Consider the following 20602-nt stretch of genomic DNA (forward strand, 5'->3'; position numbering starts at 1 on the left):
TGTATATTTAAAAAGTTCAGACCCTTAGGTAACTATTTATGTAGTTTTTTTTTTTATTGTAATTTTTTTTATTTTTTTTTTAATACAAAAATGTATTTGGGTAATTTTAGTTTGGGAGGTAAATAGCCAATTTTAGATGTAATGTAATGTATTTTTTTATTCAATACAGGTATGTGGGTGCAGTTTACTATTTGGCCACAAGATGGCCACATTCAAAAAATTCCTAGATGCGAACGATGTCGCATCTAGGAACTAAAAAGTAGAGAAGAAGTTTCCTGGGGGCAGAAATACCACGCTCTCTGATGAGAAAGCGTCGGTATTTCTGCCGGGGACTTAGATCGGTGAATGGGAATTATATTCCCATTCACTGATCGGGGGGGCAGCGGGAGGCAGCGGGAGCGCGCGCGGGCGCGCGCCCGATCGCGCGCACCACACGGCTGCAGCACCACTGCCTATCTGGACGGATATATGCGTCCAGATATGGCGAAGTGGTTACGTATTCCAGTGTTTTTTCTTTTATATTTAAACATTTACAAAGTACGTTGAATGTTTTATTTTCTCTAATTAGTTGCAGCCTATTAAGTGTCCTAGAGTTAGAAAAAGGTCAAGATTTCATGTATTTTATCTCCCCCTGCCCTCAGAAGTTGTATTCTGCCAGGAAAACTTTTAAGGCAGCCATACACTGGTCGATGTGCCATCAGATCGACCAGCTGACAGATCCCTATCTGATCGAATCTGATCAGATAGGGATCGTATGGCTGCCTTTACTGCAAACAGATTGTGAATCGATTTCAGCCTGAAACCGATCACAATCTGTTCAGCTGCTCCTGCCGCCTGTCCTCCCCCCGCGCATACATTACCTGAGGCTGGCTCCCGGGCATCTTCTCCACGCTGCACTGCTCTGTTCTTGCTCCATCTCGGCGCTTCCTGTGTCACTCCGTGACCAGGAACTTCAAATAGAGCGCCCTCTATTTGAACTTCCTGGGTCACTGCAGTGACCCAGGAAGCGCCGGGATGGAGCGAGTGCAGCGCTGAGAAGATGCGGAGAAGACGCCCGGGAGCCCGCATCAGGTAATGTATTTTTCATCGGATCGGCCGCCGCTAGCGACGCGCACTTTACCCGCGGGCGATCGAGGGTAATTTCCCGCACGGCGCGATCGACGGACCGATCCGATTTCGGGAGGAAATCGGATCGTCGGCGGCGTTTACCGCGAACGATTGGCAGCAAATTCGATCCTAGGATCGAATCTGCTGTCGAAACGGCCGGGAATCGGGCCAGTGTATGGCCACCTTTATGGCTGTAATTTGCTGATCAGTGATGTTTACTATATTCCCGACAAGGTACCGACAAGGCAGAAACTGTCAGGCCCAGTGCACACCAAAACCGCTAGCAGATCCGCAAAACGCTAGAGGTTTTTGGAGCAGATTTCAGAGCGATTCTAGGCATGTTTGGAGATGTTTTCTAAACATACCTAGCGGTTTTGGAGCGTTTTTATGTAGCAGATTACACATATTGTTACAGTAAAGGCTGTAACTGAACAGCTAATGTGACAAAAACGCCTGGAAAACCGCTCTGATCTAGCGCTTTCCAGAGCTGTTTGAGATTTTCCTATACTTTACATTGAGGCAGAGACGCTTCTGCAAACCGCAAAAGTCCAGCAGGAGGCACGTTTGCAGTTTGCTAAAAACCTCAAACCGCTGGTGTGCGCCATCCCACTGAAATACATTAGCCAAGCGTTTTCACAGGCGGAAGCAGTTTGGAAAACGCTAGAAAAACCGCTCGGTGTGCACCAGGCCTCACTTCCATGACTTTCAGGCATTAAAATAAAACCCGTAAAACTGCCTGGTTATTCGTATGTTTTGTGATGTACATACTTATGATTATCTCATCATGCCACATATAGCCTCGAATACACTGGTTAATCTCAACTGTAAAAATGAACTTGAGAAAATGCATAGTAGGTGTAGTAGTAATGTATTATATATATAAATTTCTTAGAGTCTCGTATTGATATTTCGAATTTAAACAGATTCTGAAGTGAGAGCGATATGGAGGCTGCCATATTTGTTTCCTTTTAAACAATGCAGATTGCCTGGCTATGCTGCTGTGCCTCTGCCGCTCATACTTTTAGCCATAGACCCTGAGCAAGCATGTCTGGCATAGTGTTTCTGACTGGGGTCTGACTTGATTAGCCGCATGCTTGTTTCAGGTGTGTGATTCAAACACTACTGCAGCCAAAGAGATCAGAAGAACAGCCATACAACTGGAATGGTTTATAAGGAAATAAATATGGCAGCCTCCATATCCCTTTCAGTTCAGGTGTTTTTTAAGGGGTAAAATTCCAAGTCTGAAGTTTCAACAGCCCTCATGTCAATGATGTAAAATCTGGTTCATTTAGCTCCCACACAAAGAAATAATGACCTCTTGAACGTCTCAGTACTATTGGGAGTATTTAGGCCCAGTTCACATGGACGTCAGCCAGGATCCCCCTATCTCCAGGGGGCCACTGCTGCAGCTCCTCATCCTGCTAACCAGGCTTCCCCAGCCACTGGTCACACTCTTTTCCTGCTTGGAAGGCTCCTCCCCCATGATGTCAGCCAGGATTCCCCCATCTCCAGGGGGCCACTGCTGCAGCTCCTTTTCCCAGTGACCGGGCCTCCCCAGCCACTGGTCACACTCAGCCCTTTTCCTGCTTGGAAGGCTCCTCCCCCATGATGTCAGCCAGGATTCCCCCATCTCCAGGGGGCCACTGCTGCAGCTCCTTTTCCCAGTGACCAGGCCTCCCCAGCCACTGGTCACACTCAGCCCTCTTCCTGCTTGGATGGCTCCTCCCCCATGATGTCAGCCAGGATTCCCCCATCTCCAGGGGGCCACTGCTGCAGCTTCTCTTTGCCGCTGCTAAAGTTATTACAGGGAAAGTCTTCAGTACTTGGCCAGCCAGGTCCTTCCATTTCACGTTCTGGCCGGCCATAGTCCAGAAACGCAAGTTTCTTTGCACATTGGCCACATCAGCCAGCCACTACGCATATCGGCTTGCCAGATCCCGAAGTGACCAAACTTCTAGCCGTAACATGTATGTACTATCCCAGGCAGAGGCTGTAAATTTAGTAAAAAAAAATCCAGTCTAACTTTGCTAATCCCATTTATGTCCTCCAACCTTCTCAGTTGCTGTACATCTTTAGTAATTAAGACTTCATTGTTGACCACATAGTGTTTAGTATGTAATGCCACTCTGTATGTTCTCTTATACAGGACTACTAATCTGTCCAGCAAACTCATGGAATTCAATCTGGGAACGGACAAACAGACCTTTTTGTCTAAGCTAATCAAGTCAATTTTCATCTCGTACCTGGAGAACTACATCGATGTAGAAACTTCATACTTACGGAGTCGGAGTTCTGCGATCTTACAGCGCTATTATGATTCCAAGAACCATCAGAAAAGACCAATTGGAAGCGGAGGGTAGGTGACTGCTGGGCATGATTGTGGCTCACGCTATTATTGTCACATTCCGTCCAAGCCATTTTTATGTGTTTGTGTTGTGTAAGCTTTGACTTTTTGTCACATTTTTTATTATTTTTTTTTTTTTCTGGTTTTGTTTAAAACCTGTCCTATCACTTAAAGAGGAACTCCAGTGAACATTTTTACTGTTGGCAGGGGATGTAGCTGCTGCATGTTTTTTTGGCAGTTGGAAACAGCTGTAAACAGCTATTTCCCACAATGCAACAAGGTTCACAGACAGGAAACTGCCAGGAGTACCACGGTCCTCAGGGTTTCTTGTGGGAGGGGTTTCACCACAATATCAGTCATACAGCGCAGGATGCTCTGTTTGTAAAAAGGAATAGATTTCTCATGTAAAAGGGGGTAACAGCTACTGATTGGAATAAAGTTCAATTTCTCTTTAAAGTGAGCATTAAGCGGAAAAAAATTGACCATTTACTTACCTGGGGCTGCTTCCAGCTCCCTGAAGTCCTGCTCCTTTTTCATTTTGTGCTCAGCCATTTCTCCACTGTCCCCCACAGTAATCTGGCTGACTCATAAGTCGCCTGGACACTGCGCGTGCGCAGCCCTGAGCGTGTGCATCCTCTATTGCGTTTCCGCAGCCAGGAGCATTCTGCACATGTTTAGTAGCAATTTTTGCTTACTGTGTGGCCGCAGCGTGTTGCGTTAGTGGGGGTACTCTGCACAGGGCAGTGCACCCAGGGGTGAGGGGGACATCGGAGGAACGGCGGTGTGCAGGATGACAGCAAAGGACCAAGAAGACTGTATGGGCTGCAAAAGTTAAGGTAATTTTTTTTTCAATTTAGGTTTCTTTTAGGTTCACCATTACTGTCACCCACAAGGAGCAGGACTCAATCCCCTTCTGTACAGAGGCATTTTTAAGCTACAGGCTAACAATGCTTTGTTGCTATGACGAGTCGAGGAGGGGCAACAAAGTGATGGAAAATGAAGTGGCTTTCGGCAGGCGGGGTGAAGAGGGGAACAATGTTGCTGACGCTAAAGATCTGTCATGCATAATTTGTTTGTGACATTGGGTTACATCTGTACGTAATGCTTGACATTTATGGTCCAGGGCAGCCGCCTCTGAGTGTCATCTAGCTGCATGTGTAATTAGCCTGCCTCTTCTGCTGGTAGACAGAGCTGTTATAAGCAGAGATTATGCCTTGTCCTCTGTGGGATGCGTTTTCATATAGAAGTTTTGGAAGAATTGGTGGCATGTCTCAAGCCATTTGAAAGCACTTTAAAAGAATACTTAAAGTGGATCGAAGATAAACTTTTACTCATTGCATAATCGTGTCCCTTACATATAGTTTATAGGGCATTCCTCAAGCCAAATACTTTTTTGTTTATTTGTTTTAATACCCCAATTCCCTATAAACTAAACAAGCCTCGCCCACAGCTCCTCCAGTGCCTAGACATTCTGAGTCCCATGTAGCAAGTGCTCATGGGAGCGCAGTCTGGGGAGGAGGAGGCGGCATTACCATCCAGAGATTTCAGAGGCAAGGGGGCGGAGAGGGGAGTGGAGTTTTCACAGGCTGAGGGGTGGAGATGCAGAACCGCTTGCCTGTGTGGAACGATGACAAGCAGAATATGGCTGCTCTTATTGTATCACAGAAAGAAATAATCATATACCGTTGCAGCTGTTTGCAGCTAGATTTGCTGCATAAACTATCTAAAATTTGGATAATATATATAAACAAGTTACTTGTTACAGTTTTTCATCTCCGATCCACTTTAATGAAAAAAAGAAAGTGTTTTTGTGCATCAAAAATGACATTGCATATTAAATCTGGGTTTACATTCGAGTCACTGGTCCACCAAATGCAGAGTGGGGGCAAAAGGTATGTTGGGGAATTGGTCTTGGTACCTTTTTAGCATTCTAATCAACGTCTCCAGACTTCATTGAGCTGCTTTTTTTTCTGCAGGGTCCTCCATTTTCTGCCTTTCCAGTGTTGCCTTTCACAGCATTACTAAACAACTCATGAAGGAAAGTGGTGATATTTATATATTGTTTCTTTTTATTTTCTTTTTCTTCTCTTTTGGTGGGGGGGAAGGGCGTTGCGGGAGCTGCTGATTGTGAAATCCCTTATGCGGCCCAGCCTCATCCTGACTTTGCCTCCTGCGGCCCCCAGGTAAATTGAGTTTGAGACCCCTGGTTTATAGAAAAGGTTAAAAGTAGAGGCGCCAATCAGATTTAAAATATATTAAAAACAGTTTAAAAAGGCGGTAGTGGTGGACTTGCCTCCCCATAGAATACTCACTCAATAGCAGACAACAAAACTTTATTTGTGTACTCCAAAAATGTGATGCGTTTCACAGATATTCACCCACTTCTTCAGGTAATATACAGGATCAACTGAGTGTCAGTTCTGTGTATGCTTGTAGCAAGCGTGGCTTCTCCGTGGACACCACGCTTGATACAAATTGATGCTCAGTTGCTGTTCTATGTTGCCTGAGGAAGCGGGTGAATACCTGCGAAACGCGTCGCATTTTTGAAGTATACAATTGGTTTTGTTGTCCGCAGGTGTGGCCTTGGCCGGGCACCTCCTGAATTGCTCTTTTGTAGCCAGTAGCGTCCTGCACCTGCACAGTTAATTAAGGCTGATGAGTGCGATGGCGCAGAACGCTCCATGAGTGTGATTGAGGAGGTGCGTGGCCAGGGTCGCACATGCGCTGTAGTCCCGACTAAGCCAAGTCGCTGACTTTACGGGGCTGACATCGGTAGAACGGAGGGGACTGGACAGACACCGAGTGAGGTGACAGACTACTGGGGGCTGGAAGAAACCCCAGGTAAGCATAAATCATTTTTGTTCCCTTGTGACATGTACACTTTTTAAGCGGTTACAAATTGAAGTGAAGGAAACGTTACTAATGTAACTTTTTATTAATTTCCACAAAGGATTCAAGACCTGAAAGAGAGGATCCGGCAGCGTACAAACTTGCCGCTGGGCCCGAGTATAGAGACTCATGGCGAGACGTTTTTAGCACAAGAAGTGGTGGTTAACCTACTGCAAGAAACCAAGCATGCCTTTGAAAGATGCCATAAGGTAAACAAGCAAAATCTTCCATGTAGAATCATCTGTAGCTCTGTGAGGCAGGACTGTGGAGTCTGTACAAAAATCATCCGACTCTTAACTCCTCAGTTTATGAATCCACAGACTCCAGGTACTCAAAATTACTCCGACTCCTTAGTCTAATTTTTACAAAGGCTATGGATTTGGTTCAAAAATCATCCGACTCCTCAGTTTATCGAAACCTCTCATTCTAGGTACCCAAAATTGCTCCGACTCCACAGCCCTGCTGTGCGGACTGAGTTCTGCTGGGATGTAATTGATGCTACTTTAGACCTAAAAAAAGTCATTTTGGTCTCATTTATGATTTTTGCTTCACCTATCTTGATGCTTCGGCCAATAGTATGATGATATGAACACAGCGTGACCTTGTGGAACAATAAATAAAAACCCATCGGGCACGATATGGAGCCTCCATTTTTCTGGGAAGACTTTGAACATGGCTGTGGACATGATTTATTCCTAATTAGTGATGTTAGCTATGAGTACAGAGCTATTTGTAATCAAAATTTAAATTTTGATAGAGCTGCACGCAGCAGGAGGGTGTTAACCACTTGACGACCACAGTGTTAACCCCCCCCCTAATGACCAGGCTGTTTTTAGCTCAGCTGGGCTGTGCAGTTTCTTCAGCCTCCTGCACAGCCCAGCTATGGAGGCCAGCGATTGGACTCACCTCTTTTTTTTTTGTCCCTAAGGGGACATGCCGCCGGAGGGGTCCAATCGCTGTGGCCGTTGTTTGTTTGTTTTTTTCCCCTCAGCTTGTATCAGGCTGTTTCTCCCTCCCTCCCCTTCCCTCTTCCCCCTCCCCTTCCCTCTTCCCCCTCCCTCCCCTTCCCTCTTCCCCCCTCTACCCTCCTCCCCTCCATGCACAAAGTTGAACAGGATGGCGATCCGTCCTGTTCCAACTCTCATAGGCATCAGCCTATGAGAGGGCGGCGATCCCCGGCCAATCAGAGGCCGGGGATCGCCAATCTCGTACAGCGCTGTTGGAGACCGCAGCGCTGTACAGTTGTAAAGAAAGGGGATTTCTTTCCCCTTTCGTTTACAAACAGCCTGCTAGCTGCGATCGGCGACTAGCAGGCTAATCACGGAGCTCTGCACCGTGAACTGGCAGGGAACGATCGTGCATGTGCACGGCCATTCCCTGGGAAACTGCAGCTCCAGGACTTGACGCCAATTGGCATTAGGCAGTCCTGGGGCTGCCGCCGTGGTCACGCCCATTGGCGTAAGGCGGTCTTGAAGTAGTTAACTTTCTTCCACTACTTCCTCTTTCCAGATTTAAAGGAGTAAGTAGTGGAGTTGCGTGGAATGCGGCGGCATAGTTAAGTTAACCCCCCTCTGCCACAGGCAGTGCTATCTAATTTAAATTTTGATTACTCGTAGCTACGTACTCGTAGCTAACATCACTATTCCTAATCAAATAATCAAATACAAAAGTCTACACAATTCAGGCACTGATGTTGGTTAATTGTGAATTCGTTCAAGTTCCTGTCATCCTTCCAGGTCATTTTAAAGGTGTTCAGTGGGGTTCAGATCCGAGCTCTGTAAAGGCCATGCCAGGCAGCATTTTGTTTAGATATCACTTTTAGTGTTGATGCATTCAAAGTTGGAATCTTGTTCCTAAATTCTGCCGATCAGATCCTGAATCCTCATGATCGTCAATCATGCATGCGCACTGCCACATGGGGCAGCTTTCATTGTTGTGTTTTAGCTTTCACATACTTTCTCGTGAGGGGTGAGTTAACACCCCCTGCTGCAGTGTTACATGTATGAAGATTCAGGTTCTGATTGGTAGAATTTGCATATGCCAACTGCATCAACACTAGTCACTTTGTGCAACGGGGGTATTGAGATGCTGAAAGAAACAGCATAGAACCTTCTTTCCACATTTCTCTAGAGAGGTCCTTATAGTACAGTAGTATAAAGTTACTCCTTCATTATGGGTTAAGGGGTTTACCCCAAACTTGTAAAAACATTGCAGGACTGTTATTCTTCACCACCAAGCTTTACAGTTGGCACTGAGGATGGAGGCAGATGGAAAGTGTTGTATTACAGCACTCCCACATTCTTATTTTTTAACAGTTATCTTTTTTTTAAGCTTTCAGATCCATCTGATCTCCCAAAGAATGCCTTCAGAATATTTTCAATCCTCGTTGACTACTTATGCATTGAGCACATTGACTATGCCTTGGAAATAGGCTTAGTAGGTAAGATCTATTTTTCTTCTCAGTTTTGTACAACTTTTTCAGCCACAAGGAAACTATATGTAGCCACCAAGTCTTGTTTGGCCCTTATGATTGTTTAAAAACTCCAGGGCCAAGGAGAACATAGTTCAGTACTCTACCTCCAGCTATGCAAAACAAGTCTGCCTTCTTAAAGTGAACCAGAGACGAAGCACCCTTATGTATTTTACCATATATATCAGTGGGAACATTAGAGAAAACACCTACCCTGCTCTGTTTCATTCTTCACTGCTCAGCCTGCTTGTTAGCAGCCCTGATAAACTCCCCTACTGAGCATTCAGTCTGGCTTTGCTCAGGAATCATTATAGCGGAGTCTGTCTTCTCTGATGTCTTTTCAAGCCCAAGCCTGCCCCCTTGTGGCTCAGCTGTAATGATTCCTGAGCAAAGCCAGACCGAATGCTCAGTCAGGGATTTTATCAGGGCTGATAAGAAGTAGGCTGAGCAGTGAAAGATAAAACAGAGAGCAGGGTAGGTGTTTTCTCTAATGTTCCCACTGATATATATATATAGAGATGCTGGCGAACAGTTCGCCCGTGAATCTCTGTGGGTCACTACTACTTCCGAGTCGCTATGACCCGTAGTAGTACGGCTGCGCTGGGCCATTGGTGCGCGTCTTTGATCGCACGCCTGTTGCCGGGCACTTTCTGCGCATGAGCGTGACGTTTGCAGTAAAGGCAGCCATACGATCCCTCTCTGATCAGATTCGATCAGAGAGGGATCTATCTGTTGGTCGATATGATGGCAAATCGACCAGTGTATGGCCACCTTAACTTTCTGCATAGGGAGGGAAATGGTCACATCAATTGATCTTTTGATCGATTTCCATCTGAAATCGGTCAAACGAGAATGGTGGAAAATTCTCAATTGCAAGAGCTCGATTAAGTGTGCGGCGGTAACGGCATTTGATATCGTGACGACTGACCCCTGACCAGTGTTCCCGACCCCCCGAGGGTATACCGTAAGTGTTCCTTGCTGAAATCTATTGGAAGTCTGTGTGCAGTGTGTGGGCAACCAATAGGTCTGATCAGATTCGATACGAGAGGGATCTGTCTGATGGTCGATCTTGCCATATATGGAGTGATGAATGCCCACCTTAACTTTCCTTTACCGGTTTAGTGCTGTACCCAGTAGCAGATGGTCAGATTAAGGGGAACTCCAAGGGTAGTTCAAGGATGACTGTATTTGCATTTGTAAATACATTAACCCTTTAAAGCAAACCTGAACTCAGAACTTCCTTTCTGTTCTAAAAAATAAGCAACAGCTTAATAACCTTTAAAGAAAACATTTCTTTGTTAACCGCTTACAGAACTCCTATAATAAATCTGCAGTGAGTTGACTTCCTGGTTTCATGGACATAGACAAAGGGTTAACATCCTGTATTTACATATTAGCTATGTCTGCTGAGAATTACATTTGTGATTACTTCAAGATGAGGGGGAATTAGACAGGCATTTCTCTGTGTTTTCCTTGTGTCCTGTGCAAGAGTTCAAGCCCACTTTAAAGGGAACCTAAATTATAAATTACAGTTTGTTTTAAAGGATACCAGAGGTGACATGTGACATGAGATAGACATGTGTATATGCAGAGCTTGCCAAGCACACTAATAACTATGCTGTGTTGCTTTTTTTTCTTTCTCTGCCTGAAAGGTTTAAAAATCAGGTATGCACGTGACAGTTCTGTCAGGACTGGGTCAGACTACAGCATAACCCTCACTGATCAGGAAATACAGCCATGAAACACTTTCCTAGCAGAAAATGGCTATAGAGAGCAGAAAATAATAGTTCATAGATTTGAGCTCTGGCATACTTGAATGAATCTGTCACTGAGCAGAAACGATTAAACAGCATTGCATTGAATTGAAGGATAGGCTTCAGCCTATCATATGCCGGCGATCCCCGGCCAATCAGAGGCCGGGGATCGCCGATCTGCCTTACGGCGCTGATGTAAACAGCGGGGATTTCTTCCCCGCCTGTTTACATTTTGCCGGCGAGCCGCGATCGGCGGCTCTCCGGCTGTTCACGGAGACACCCTCCGTGAACTGACATGGAAAGGCCGCTCGATCGAGCAGCCGTTTCCATGGTAACCCGCAGACGACCAGTTTACGCCAATCGGCGTTAGCTGGTCGTCAAGAGGTTAAATATAAAATAAATCTGTGGGATATCTAAAAAAAAGTCATCTCTAGAAGAAATAGTATAGATGCATTTTTTATCACATTAGTTAACTTTCTCTTGGGTGTCCTTTAAAACTAATAAGTTGCCAAGATATATAAAATCACACATAATAAGGTGGGATTTTCTTGCCCCCAGGGGCATATTCTACATATGGTCTTGAAGTCCTCAGCCCCCAGTGTGAACTTGGGCCCGGGTGATTTTTGTTTTTCTTTCCAAACCATAGGTGCAAAGGATGCTGGGGGATTGATGTCATAACTCCACCCCCATGTCCTTCTCCCAGCCCACACCACTGTGAAAAGAGATGTGATCCAGGCAGGCAGACATCTGGGATAAGAATTCTAGCAAACAGACATAAGACAGGCTGCAGCATTTCTGCTGTCTCTGCTCTCTGTGCAAAGAGATATAATTTGATCAAGGCAGGCAGAGAGCAGGGGAGGGAGGGGCAGGGGGGGCACCAGGCTGGAGGGGAGGACACAATGCTAAAGGTGTCGTTTCGGAAGGCTTCAGCATGAAAATGAAGGAAGTGCTTCTACAGATATAAATGTGAGTCTGTTCTATCCAATATGATGTACCAGATGTAAACTTTATATGTTTATCTAACTCTACACAGTGCATAGACTACATATATGTATCGCCAGTCAAACCTTTATTTGGCCGGAGATGCTCTTTAAAGCATTATAGTTTTGTATAACATGACTATGCTCTGTATCCATGCAGTTCAGTGGCAGTTTGTGTTTTCCAGCAATCCCGTCTCCCGACTCGAAGAATGCCAACCTTTATTTCTTTGATGTGGTGAATCAGGCCAACACCATATTCCATTTGTTTGACAAGCAGTTTAATGATCATCTCATGCCTTTAATTAGGTGAGGTTCTATGCCCATTGCTTTTAAATGCCCAGAAGGGAGTGGTTCTAACAAGACAGTAAATGTATAAATCTCCCCTGTCTGTGTTTACAGCTCCTCCCCAAAACTTACAGAATGTCTGCAGAAGAAGAAGGAGATCATCGAGCAGATGGAGGTGAAGCTGGACACAGGGATTGACAGGTGAGAGTTGGGGGGGGGCACAAAGTAAAAGGCTTCACATAGGCCTCGATTCATAAAGCATTCCCGCATTCGGAAATGCTGAAAACGGCTCACTTTACCGACCACACAGCAAAATCTGGATTCATAAAGGCTTTTTCCGCATGAAAAGCCGACATTCGCGAGCAGAGTGATAAATCGCCGCCTTGCGCGGTGATTATCATAGCAAAAGTAACAAGTAGTCAATTCATAAAGATTAGAGGTAGCCGTATGCGGACGGGTATTACCGCTACCTCTGATGTGGCGAGAAGCGTGCGGAATACATTGCAGTGAATGGGACAGACCTCTCAAGCAGCTGCAGAGAGAACACCGCACGGAGGGATTCCGCCTGCTTCTCCTGTTTCCGCATGCGTAGGACAGCCTAACGCCTGCCTACAGCGGAATATCTCCGCACGCCTGTCACATCTAGCTACATTTTTATGAATTACCACCCTAAAGGCGGAAATACCGACAGCGGTGTTTCCCCGCTCAACTTTACCTTACCGACAGCACTTTTATGAATCGAGGCCAAAGTGTTCCCCAGCCAGAGGCTCTATGGACTTCCCTCATAGCTACACTGCCACTCTGCCACCTCTTTTTGTAGCTGTATGTGAAGGCCTCAATGTGAATGAAAGGGTTTAAATCCGCTCACAAACCTCCGTCCACCGACAGTGCAGGAAAACCGGGCTGCTCAAACTCCTAATCCAGATCTGTAGAAAGTGAATTTCCGCACGAAGTCGGTAGGATCATATAAACTTTATTGAATCAGGCACAAGACCGGCTAAAATCCATCACCACATGCTAGCTGTTTTGCGGTGACTGAGCTGCGTATGCGCAGAAGAAGAAACCCCAGGTAAGTATAAATATACAAATTAATCCTGTCTAAAGTACACCTTTAGTCAGAAAAAAAGGAGAAAGCCTCTCGATTGGTCAGAGGCTTCCCTGGTCTCCCTGTGCCCCTCCTGCACTGCATTAGCACCCTCTAAATAAAGGTCTGCATCAAGTCTGGTACCCACGGGTCAGCCAAAATGCCGGTCAGGTTCAGGTACCCTGTTTTGTTTGGTGTGGGTAAATCAAGCGCAGCAGGAGCTCACTAATGGTGTTGAAAAGCTGACACTGTCCTCTAGGTTAGGATCACATGCCACATCATGTGATCAGAAGTCAGGGGTGCATTGCCACTGCGGTTGGAGGAGAAGAGAAGCTGATCCAGCCGCCCGGACAGGTAACTATAATGATTCCCTGCCGCCCACTCTGCATTAGGCAGCCAAATAGTTGGATGCAGGTCGGGTTGTGCTCGGGTCAGGTGTGGATATCGGAATGCCCAGAAAGTGGGTCGGCTGCGGGTCTTAAAAAGTAGACCTGTGCAGGCCTCTACCTCTAAACAGTCTGAGGCCTGGAACCCACTACAAATCGCAATCGCTAGCGTTTTTAATGGGCGTGTTGTAAGCAATTTCATGAGCGTTTTCTGGCGATTTTTAAAAAGTGTAAGCATTTTGCCAACGATTGTGTAATGATTAACGACTAGCGGTTTTAATTCTGATTGGTCCTTTCAATTAATTTAAATTTTTTTTACAGTGTGCAGTGATTTAAAAATGCTAGCAAAATTTATCTGTATAGCGATCCATGAGCGATTATGCCAGCGTTTATATACTTTACATTGCAGTAACGCTAAACGCTAATGCTTAAAAATGCTGTATGTCCTGCGTTTGCGATTTTGGTAATCGCAATCGCTCCAGTGGAATTTGGCCCATCCATTAACATTAGCTGAGCGTTTAGGGAAATCGCTAGCGTTTTGAATCGCTCCCTAATTGCTCAAAAAATCTCTCTAGTGGGTTTCATCCCTTAGACATTATAGCGGAAGATTGCATGTGGCCTGCTCCCCTTCGTGTATGAGCCCGGCGGCACTGCGCAGGTGCAGAGTACGGCCTGCATCTTCCCGCTAGCAGGTACCTGTATCACAATACTTATTTTCAGTGTAATTTTGCCTTCTAAAAATAAAGAGTACTAGCCAACCCGCGTCGTAGCATACGCCGCATCTATCTATCTAATAGAGTACGTGCCTCAACCTTGAAGCAAGAAGAAGTAGGCTTTCCGTGAGAAAATGTATGCGCGCTCAAACACCAAGTTTAACCCTAGCAAGTCTGGCTTTGCAAATACGGCCTAATTGGCTGGCTATTCATGAGGCAATGCTCATGCAAATATGCATTTGCTTTCGCATGCCAAACTATGCAGGGTCAAAAAACCAATACTGCAAAGTGCTCTCTCGCTGCCTGGGAACCACAGCGGCACCCCGGAGTGGGAGGCTGGGTGGCGCAGCCGCCCCCCCAAGCGTGGCCAGCGCTGGGGAGAGCCGTCCGCACCCACCTCCTAATATTAAAAACAGCCACTTACCTTAACGTCCATTGGGTTCTGCTACATGCGCATAAATTTTGTCATGGAAAGCATTTTGTGCAGTTTTTATCCTTTGGAGGCAGGTGGTGGATGGCTTGCTCCGGTGGTGTGAACCCTGGAGTGAGTGCGCCTGTCCTCCCCCCCCCCCCCCCCCTCTGGAGTGCTGTATGTGAGCCAGCCCTGAGCTCTAAAGCTCGGGGTGACCCATGCTTCTCTCCTTTCTCATGTGGTGCCCCCAAATTAATGCGCAAGTAGCAGAACGCAATGGACGTTAAGGTAAGTGCCTGTTTTTAATATTGGGAGGTGGGTGCAGACGGCTCTCCCCGGCGCTGGCCACACTTGGGGGGGGGGGGGGGTCATCCACGCCACCCAGCCTTCCCCTCCGGGGTGCCGCTGTGGTTTCCAGGCAGTGAGAGAGCCTGGGACCCTGCGGTCCCCCCAGTTGTACAAAAAGGGGGCATTGGGAATCCTTCCCGTGGCGCTCCTGGAGGCCTGGAGCACACCAAAAACTGCTAGCAGACCCGCAAAATGCTAGCAGATTTTGAAACGCTTTTTCTTATTTTTCTGTAGCATTTCACCTAGCATTTTGCGGTTTTGTAAAGCGTTTTTGGTGTAGTAGATTTCATATATTGTTACAGTAAAGCTGTTACTGAACAGCTTCTGTAACAAAAACGCCTGCAAAACCGCTCTGAACTGCCGTTTTTCAGAGCGGTTTGCGTTTTTCCTATACTTTACATTGGAGGCAGAAACGCCTCCGCAATCCAAAAAATGCCTCACCTCGGGAGTATGCGTTTCAGCAAAACGCCTCCCGCTCTGGTGTGCACCAGCCCATTGAAATACATTACCCAAGCGTATCCGCAGCCGCAAGTGGATCGCAAAACGCTGCCGAACCGCTCTGGTGTGCACTAAGCCGGATAGTGCTAATGTAGCAGGGTGACTGCTTTGTGGTATTGGTTTGTGCATGCATTTGCATGAGCATTGCCTCATGAATAGCCAATTAGGCCAGATTTGCAATGTCAGACTTGCTAGGGTAAGGCCTCTTTTCCATGGACTGTGAATAGGCAGTGAAATGCCTCTCAAACTCTCACAACTGCTCGCTGCTGCCTGGTAACTGCTCGCTGCTGCCTGGTAACTGCTCGCTGCTGCCTGGTAACTGCTCGCTGCTGCCTGGTAACTGCTCGCTGCTGCCTGGTAACTGCTCACTGCTGCCTGGTAACTGCTCGTTGCTGCCTGGTAACTGCTTGTTGCTGCCTGGTATCTGCTCACTGCTGCCTGGTAACTGCTTGTTGCTGCCTGGTATCTGCTCACTGCTGCCTGGTAACTGCTTGTTGCTGCCTGGTATCTGCTCACTGCTGCCTGGTAACTGCTTGCTGAGCACACAGCTCAACAGTCCGTGGAAAAGAGGCCTTAAACTTTGTGTTTGAGCACGCATAAATTTTCTCATGCAAAGTACTTCTTCTTCTTGTTTGAAGGTTGAGGCACTTAGTCTATTATATATATAGATTTGCGATATTTTAGCTTTAAGTGAGCAGCTGCATTTTCCCACAATGCATCACTCCTTATTCATGCATTGCAGAGATTGATATGGCTCTGCGGGATAGGGCTTGGACCAGTACAACCAGCTTATGGTGACCCAGAACCACTGGGAAATCATAGGGGACTAAAAGTGGCCAAAAAGCCCTTCTACTCAGTAGCGTTCCTACCTTCCAAGCTTCCCCCATACCGGGGGCAACTATACTACTGGGGCAACTATACTAGCTATGCTGGGGGCAACTATACTAGCTATACTGGGGGCAACTATACTAGCTATACTGGGGGCAACTATACTAGCTTTACTGGGGCAACTATACTGGGGGCATCTATACTGGGGGCAACTATACTAGCTATACTCGGGGCAACTATACTAGCTATACTGGGGGCAACTAAACTAGCTATACTGGGGGCAACTATACTAGCTATACTAGGGGCAACTAAACTAGCTATACTGGGGGCAACTAAACTAGCTATACTGGGGGCAACTAAACTAGCTATACTGGGGGCAACTAAACTAGCTATACTGGGGGCAACTAAACTAGCTATACTGGGGGCAACTAAACTAGCTATACTGGGGGCAACTAAACTAGCTATACTGGGGGCAACTAAACTAGCTTATACGGGGGGCAACTATACTACTGGGGCAACTATACTGGGCAGTGGGGGCAACTATACTAGCTATTCTGGGGGCAACTATTCTAGCTTTACTGGGGGCAACTATTCTAGCTTTACTGGGGGCAACTATACTAGCTATACTGGGGGCAACTATACTAGCTATACTGGGGGCAACTATACTAGCTATTCGGGGGGCAACTATACTAGCTAATACCTTAAGTTACAGTTAGCTCCGTCCTCATCTGGTCATGACCACGCCCATTTTCACGCCGCAGGTTGTGGCCACGCCCATTTTTTTTGGGGGGGGGGGCTTTGGGGGGTCTTTTAATACCCAGCACCGGGTGCCAAAAGCCCTAGGTACGCCACTGCTTCTACTAAAAAGCATTGCTCAGTGTAATTTGCCTTGTTAAAACGGAAGGTATTTTTAGTAATTCAGTGAACATCTGTGGTTTCCCACAATGCATCACACCTAGATATGCATATTATCTCTCTGCCCCTGAAGCCAGGCTTACATCCAGAATCTTTGTGTACATCGAGTTCCGAAGTTACAAAATATCATAAGTAAGGAAAAATAAATTCCTCCCTATGGAACATCTCCTTATACATATTCTCGGTTTGCTTACAGGACACTAAATTGCATGGTTGGTCAGATGAAGCAAGTCTTGGCGGCCGAGCAGAAAAAGACGGACTTCAAGCCAGAGGATGAAAATAATGTCTTAATTCAATACACTACTGTAAGTTGCTGCAGCGGTCACCGCTGATATAGCGAGAGAGTCCAGGGTAAGGGGTCAGGGTCCATCTCGCATTTGGGCGCATCCTGTCCTATATAAAGTACAGGCTGCTCTAGTCCACATGGCTGACTCCATAGTTTACCTTATTCAGTTTGAGTTTGGTCAGGTTTTAATATGTTTTCCTGGTCAACAATTCATTATACTTGTTATACTGATGTTAGTATAGCTTTACATATCTCCCCGGCCCCTAGCTCGCTAAGTATCTCCCCGGCCCCTAGCTCGCTAAGTATCTCCCCGGCCCCTAGCTCGCTAAGTATCTCCCCGGCCCCTAGCTCGCTAAGTATCTCCCCGGCCCCTAGCTCGCTAAGTATCTCCCCGGCCCCTAGCTCGCTACCTATCTCCCCGGCCCCTAGCTCGCTACCTATCTCCCCGGCCCCTAGCTCGCTACCTATCTCCCCGGCCCCTAGCTCGCTACCTATCTCCCCGGCCCCTAGCTCGCTACCTATCTCCCCGGCCCCTAGCTCGCTACCTATCTCCCCGGCCCCTAGCTCGCTACCTATCTCCCCGGCCCCTAGCTCGCTACCTATCTCCCCGGCCCCTAGCTCGCTACCTATCTCCCCGGCCCCTAGCTCGCTACCTATCTCCCCGGCCCCTAGCTCGCTACCTATCTCCCCGGCCCCTAGCTCGCTACCTATCTCCCCGGCCCCTAGCTCGCTACCTATCTCCCCGGCCCCTAGCTCGCTACCTATCTCCCCGGCCCCTAGCTCGCTACCTATCTCCCCGGCCCCTAGCTCGCTACCTATCTCCCCGGCCCCTAGCTCGCTACCTATCTCCCCGGCCCCTAGCTCGCTACCTATCTCCCCGGCCCCTAGCTCGCTACCTATCTCCCCGGCCCCTAGCTCGCTACCTATCTCCCCGGCCCCTAGCTCGCTACCTATCTCCCCGGCCCCTAGCTCGCTACCTATCTCCCCGGCCCCTAGCTCGCTACCTATCTCCCCGGCCCCTAGCTCGCTACCTATCTCCCCGGCCCCTAGCTCGCTACCTATCTCCCCGGCCCCTAGCTCGCTACCTATCTCCCCGGCCCCTAGCTCGCTACCTATCTCCCCGGCCCCTAGCTCGCTACCTATCTCCCCGGCCCCTAGCTCGCTACCTATCTCCCCGGCCCCTAGCTCGCTACCTATCTCCCCGGCCCCTAGCTCGCTACCTATCTCCCCGGCCCCTAGCTCGCTACCTATCTCCCCGGCCCCTAGCTCGCTACCTATCTCCCCGGCCCCTAGCTCGCTACCTATCTCCCCGGCCCCTAGCTCGCTACCTATCTCCCCGGCCCCTAGCTCGCTACCTATCTCCCCGGCCCCTAGCTCGCTACCTATCTCCCCGGCCCCTAGCTCGCTACCTATCTCCCCGGCCCCTAGCTCGCTACCTATCTCCCCGGCCCCTAGCTCGCTACCTATCTCCCCGGCCCCTAGCTCGCTACCTATCTCCCCGGCCCCTAGCTCGCTACCTATCTCCCCGGCCCCTAGCTCGCTGCCTATCTCCCCGGCCCCTAGCTCGCTACCTATCTCCCCGGCCCCTAGCTCGCTGCATATCTCCCCGGCCCCTAGCTCGCTCCCCAGCCCCTAGCTCACTATGTATCGCCCCGGCTACAGATTACCCTGGCCCCTAGCTCACGACATATCTCTCCGGTCTCTAGCTCGCTACATATCTCTCCGGTCTCTAGCTCGCTGCATATCTCTCCGGTCTCTAGCTCGCTGCATATCTCTCCGGTCTCTAGCTCGCTGCATATCTCTTTGGCCCCTAGCTCACTGCATATCTCTTTGGCCCCTAGCTCACTGCATATCTCTTTGGCCCTTAGCTCACTGCATATCTCTTTGGTCCTTAGCTCACTGCATATCTCCCCAGCCCCTAGCTCACTGCATATCTCCCCAGCCCCTAGCTCACTGCATATCTCCCCAGGGTTCAAATTCAGAAAAGGGGCGGAGCCACAAACAGCCAATCAGATTTGTTTCATTTCTACGGGTAAATGTAAATTATTGATGCAGAGAAATGGCCCACCCTGTATGTATGTATGTATGTATGTATGTATGTATGTATGTATGTATGTGTGTGTATATGTGTGTGTGTGTATATGTGTGTGTGTGTGTGTGTGTGTGTGTGTGTACCCGGGTTACGAACGCCTGACTTGCGAACGACCCGCCGATACGAACGCCCACCAACCCGCCGCGATGACTTCACGCAGCCCGGTGACGAGTACTTGTGCCCCCCATCCTAATGCAGAGTATGCACAGCAGAAGCGACTAAAAGTCTCACCTATTCCATGGCGGCTCCGGGCCAATCAGCAGCGTCCTCTCTCCCCTAAATGCTCTTCCCAGCGGCTTCCCTAGCGTTGCATAATGACACAATCAAAAGGAGACCCCGCAGCTCCTTCTGATTGCGTCATTACGCGACGCTAGGGAAGCCGCTGGGAGGAATGGTGAAGGGAGAGGGGAGTCCGCTGATTGGCCCGGAGCCGCCATAAAATAGGTGAGACTTGTAATCGCTTCTGCTGCGCATATTCTGCATTAGGATGGGGGGCATGGGAGGCACAAGGAGACACGGGGGCAGAGATGACACAGAGGGGGGACACTGGAAGCACGGGACAGAGAAGGCACAGCGTTTCGACTTAAGGACGGATTCAAGTTAAGAACGAGCCTACAGTCCCTATCTCGTTCGTGAATCGGGGACTACATATGTGTGTATGCATGTAATAAATATATATTTATATATATATATATATATATTTATTTACACGCTGTGTGGGGTGTTTTTTCTCTTGCACCACTGAAAAAAATCTTTATGTGTAAACAGGCTTGTGCCAAAGTTTGCATCTACCTTCGGAAGCAAGTGGAGAAGATCCGTAACTCGATGGATGGGAAGAATGTGGACTCGGTGCTGATGGAGCTGGGCGTCCGCTTCCATCGCCTTATCTACGACCATCTGCAGCAGTTCTCCTACAGCTCTATGGGAGGCATGCTGGCCATCTGTGATGTCGCTGAATACAGGAAGTGCGCCAAGGAATTCAAGGTTTGCTTTAGTGTCCCTCCTGTAAGCTGGTACTGTCTAGGCACAGACGCTCGTATGATGTCAGAGCGGAGCATATGCTGTGCGCAAGATTGGCTGGGGTATCGGTACACAGCGGGGCTTCTTAAAGGGGAAATACAGTGGTAGTTATTTAGTATGCTTTCTTCCCAGGCTTAGAATGATTAGGCTGATGTTTCATTCCTTGATTATTTATAGTAACAGTTTTATAG

At 47.9% G+C, this 20602-nt stretch overlaps 1 protein-coding gene across 1 annotated transcript in view; it reads left to right on the forward strand.

Annotated features, from left to right (window-relative positions):
* The window catches only part of EXOC5 (exocyst complex component 5), a 59774-nt gene that overhangs the window by 33828 nt on the left and 5344 nt on the right, over window positions 1–20602 (forward strand). Inside the window, exons 11-17 of the mRNA XM_068254374.1 lie at window positions 3254–3463; window positions 6402–6549; window positions 8672–8780; window positions 11730–11850; window positions 11944–12030; window positions 17210–17318; window positions 20160–20375. Of these exons, the coding sequence (XP_068110475.1) occupies window positions 3254–3463; window positions 6402–6549; window positions 8672–8780; window positions 11730–11850; window positions 11944–12030; window positions 17210–17318; window positions 20160–20375 (1000 nt within the window). The remainder of the gene's footprint in view (window positions 1–3253; window positions 3464–6401; window positions 6550–8671; window positions 8781–11729; window positions 11851–11943; window positions 12031–17209; window positions 17319–20159; window positions 20376–20602) is intronic.

This window comes from Hyperolius riggenbachi, chromosome 9 (assembly GCF_040937935.1).
Source record: "Hyperolius riggenbachi isolate aHypRig1 chromosome 9, aHypRig1.pri, whole genome shotgun sequence".
In the NCBI taxonomy this organism is placed as follows: Eukaryota; Metazoa; Chordata; class Amphibia; order Anura; family Hyperoliidae; genus Hyperolius; species Hyperolius riggenbachi.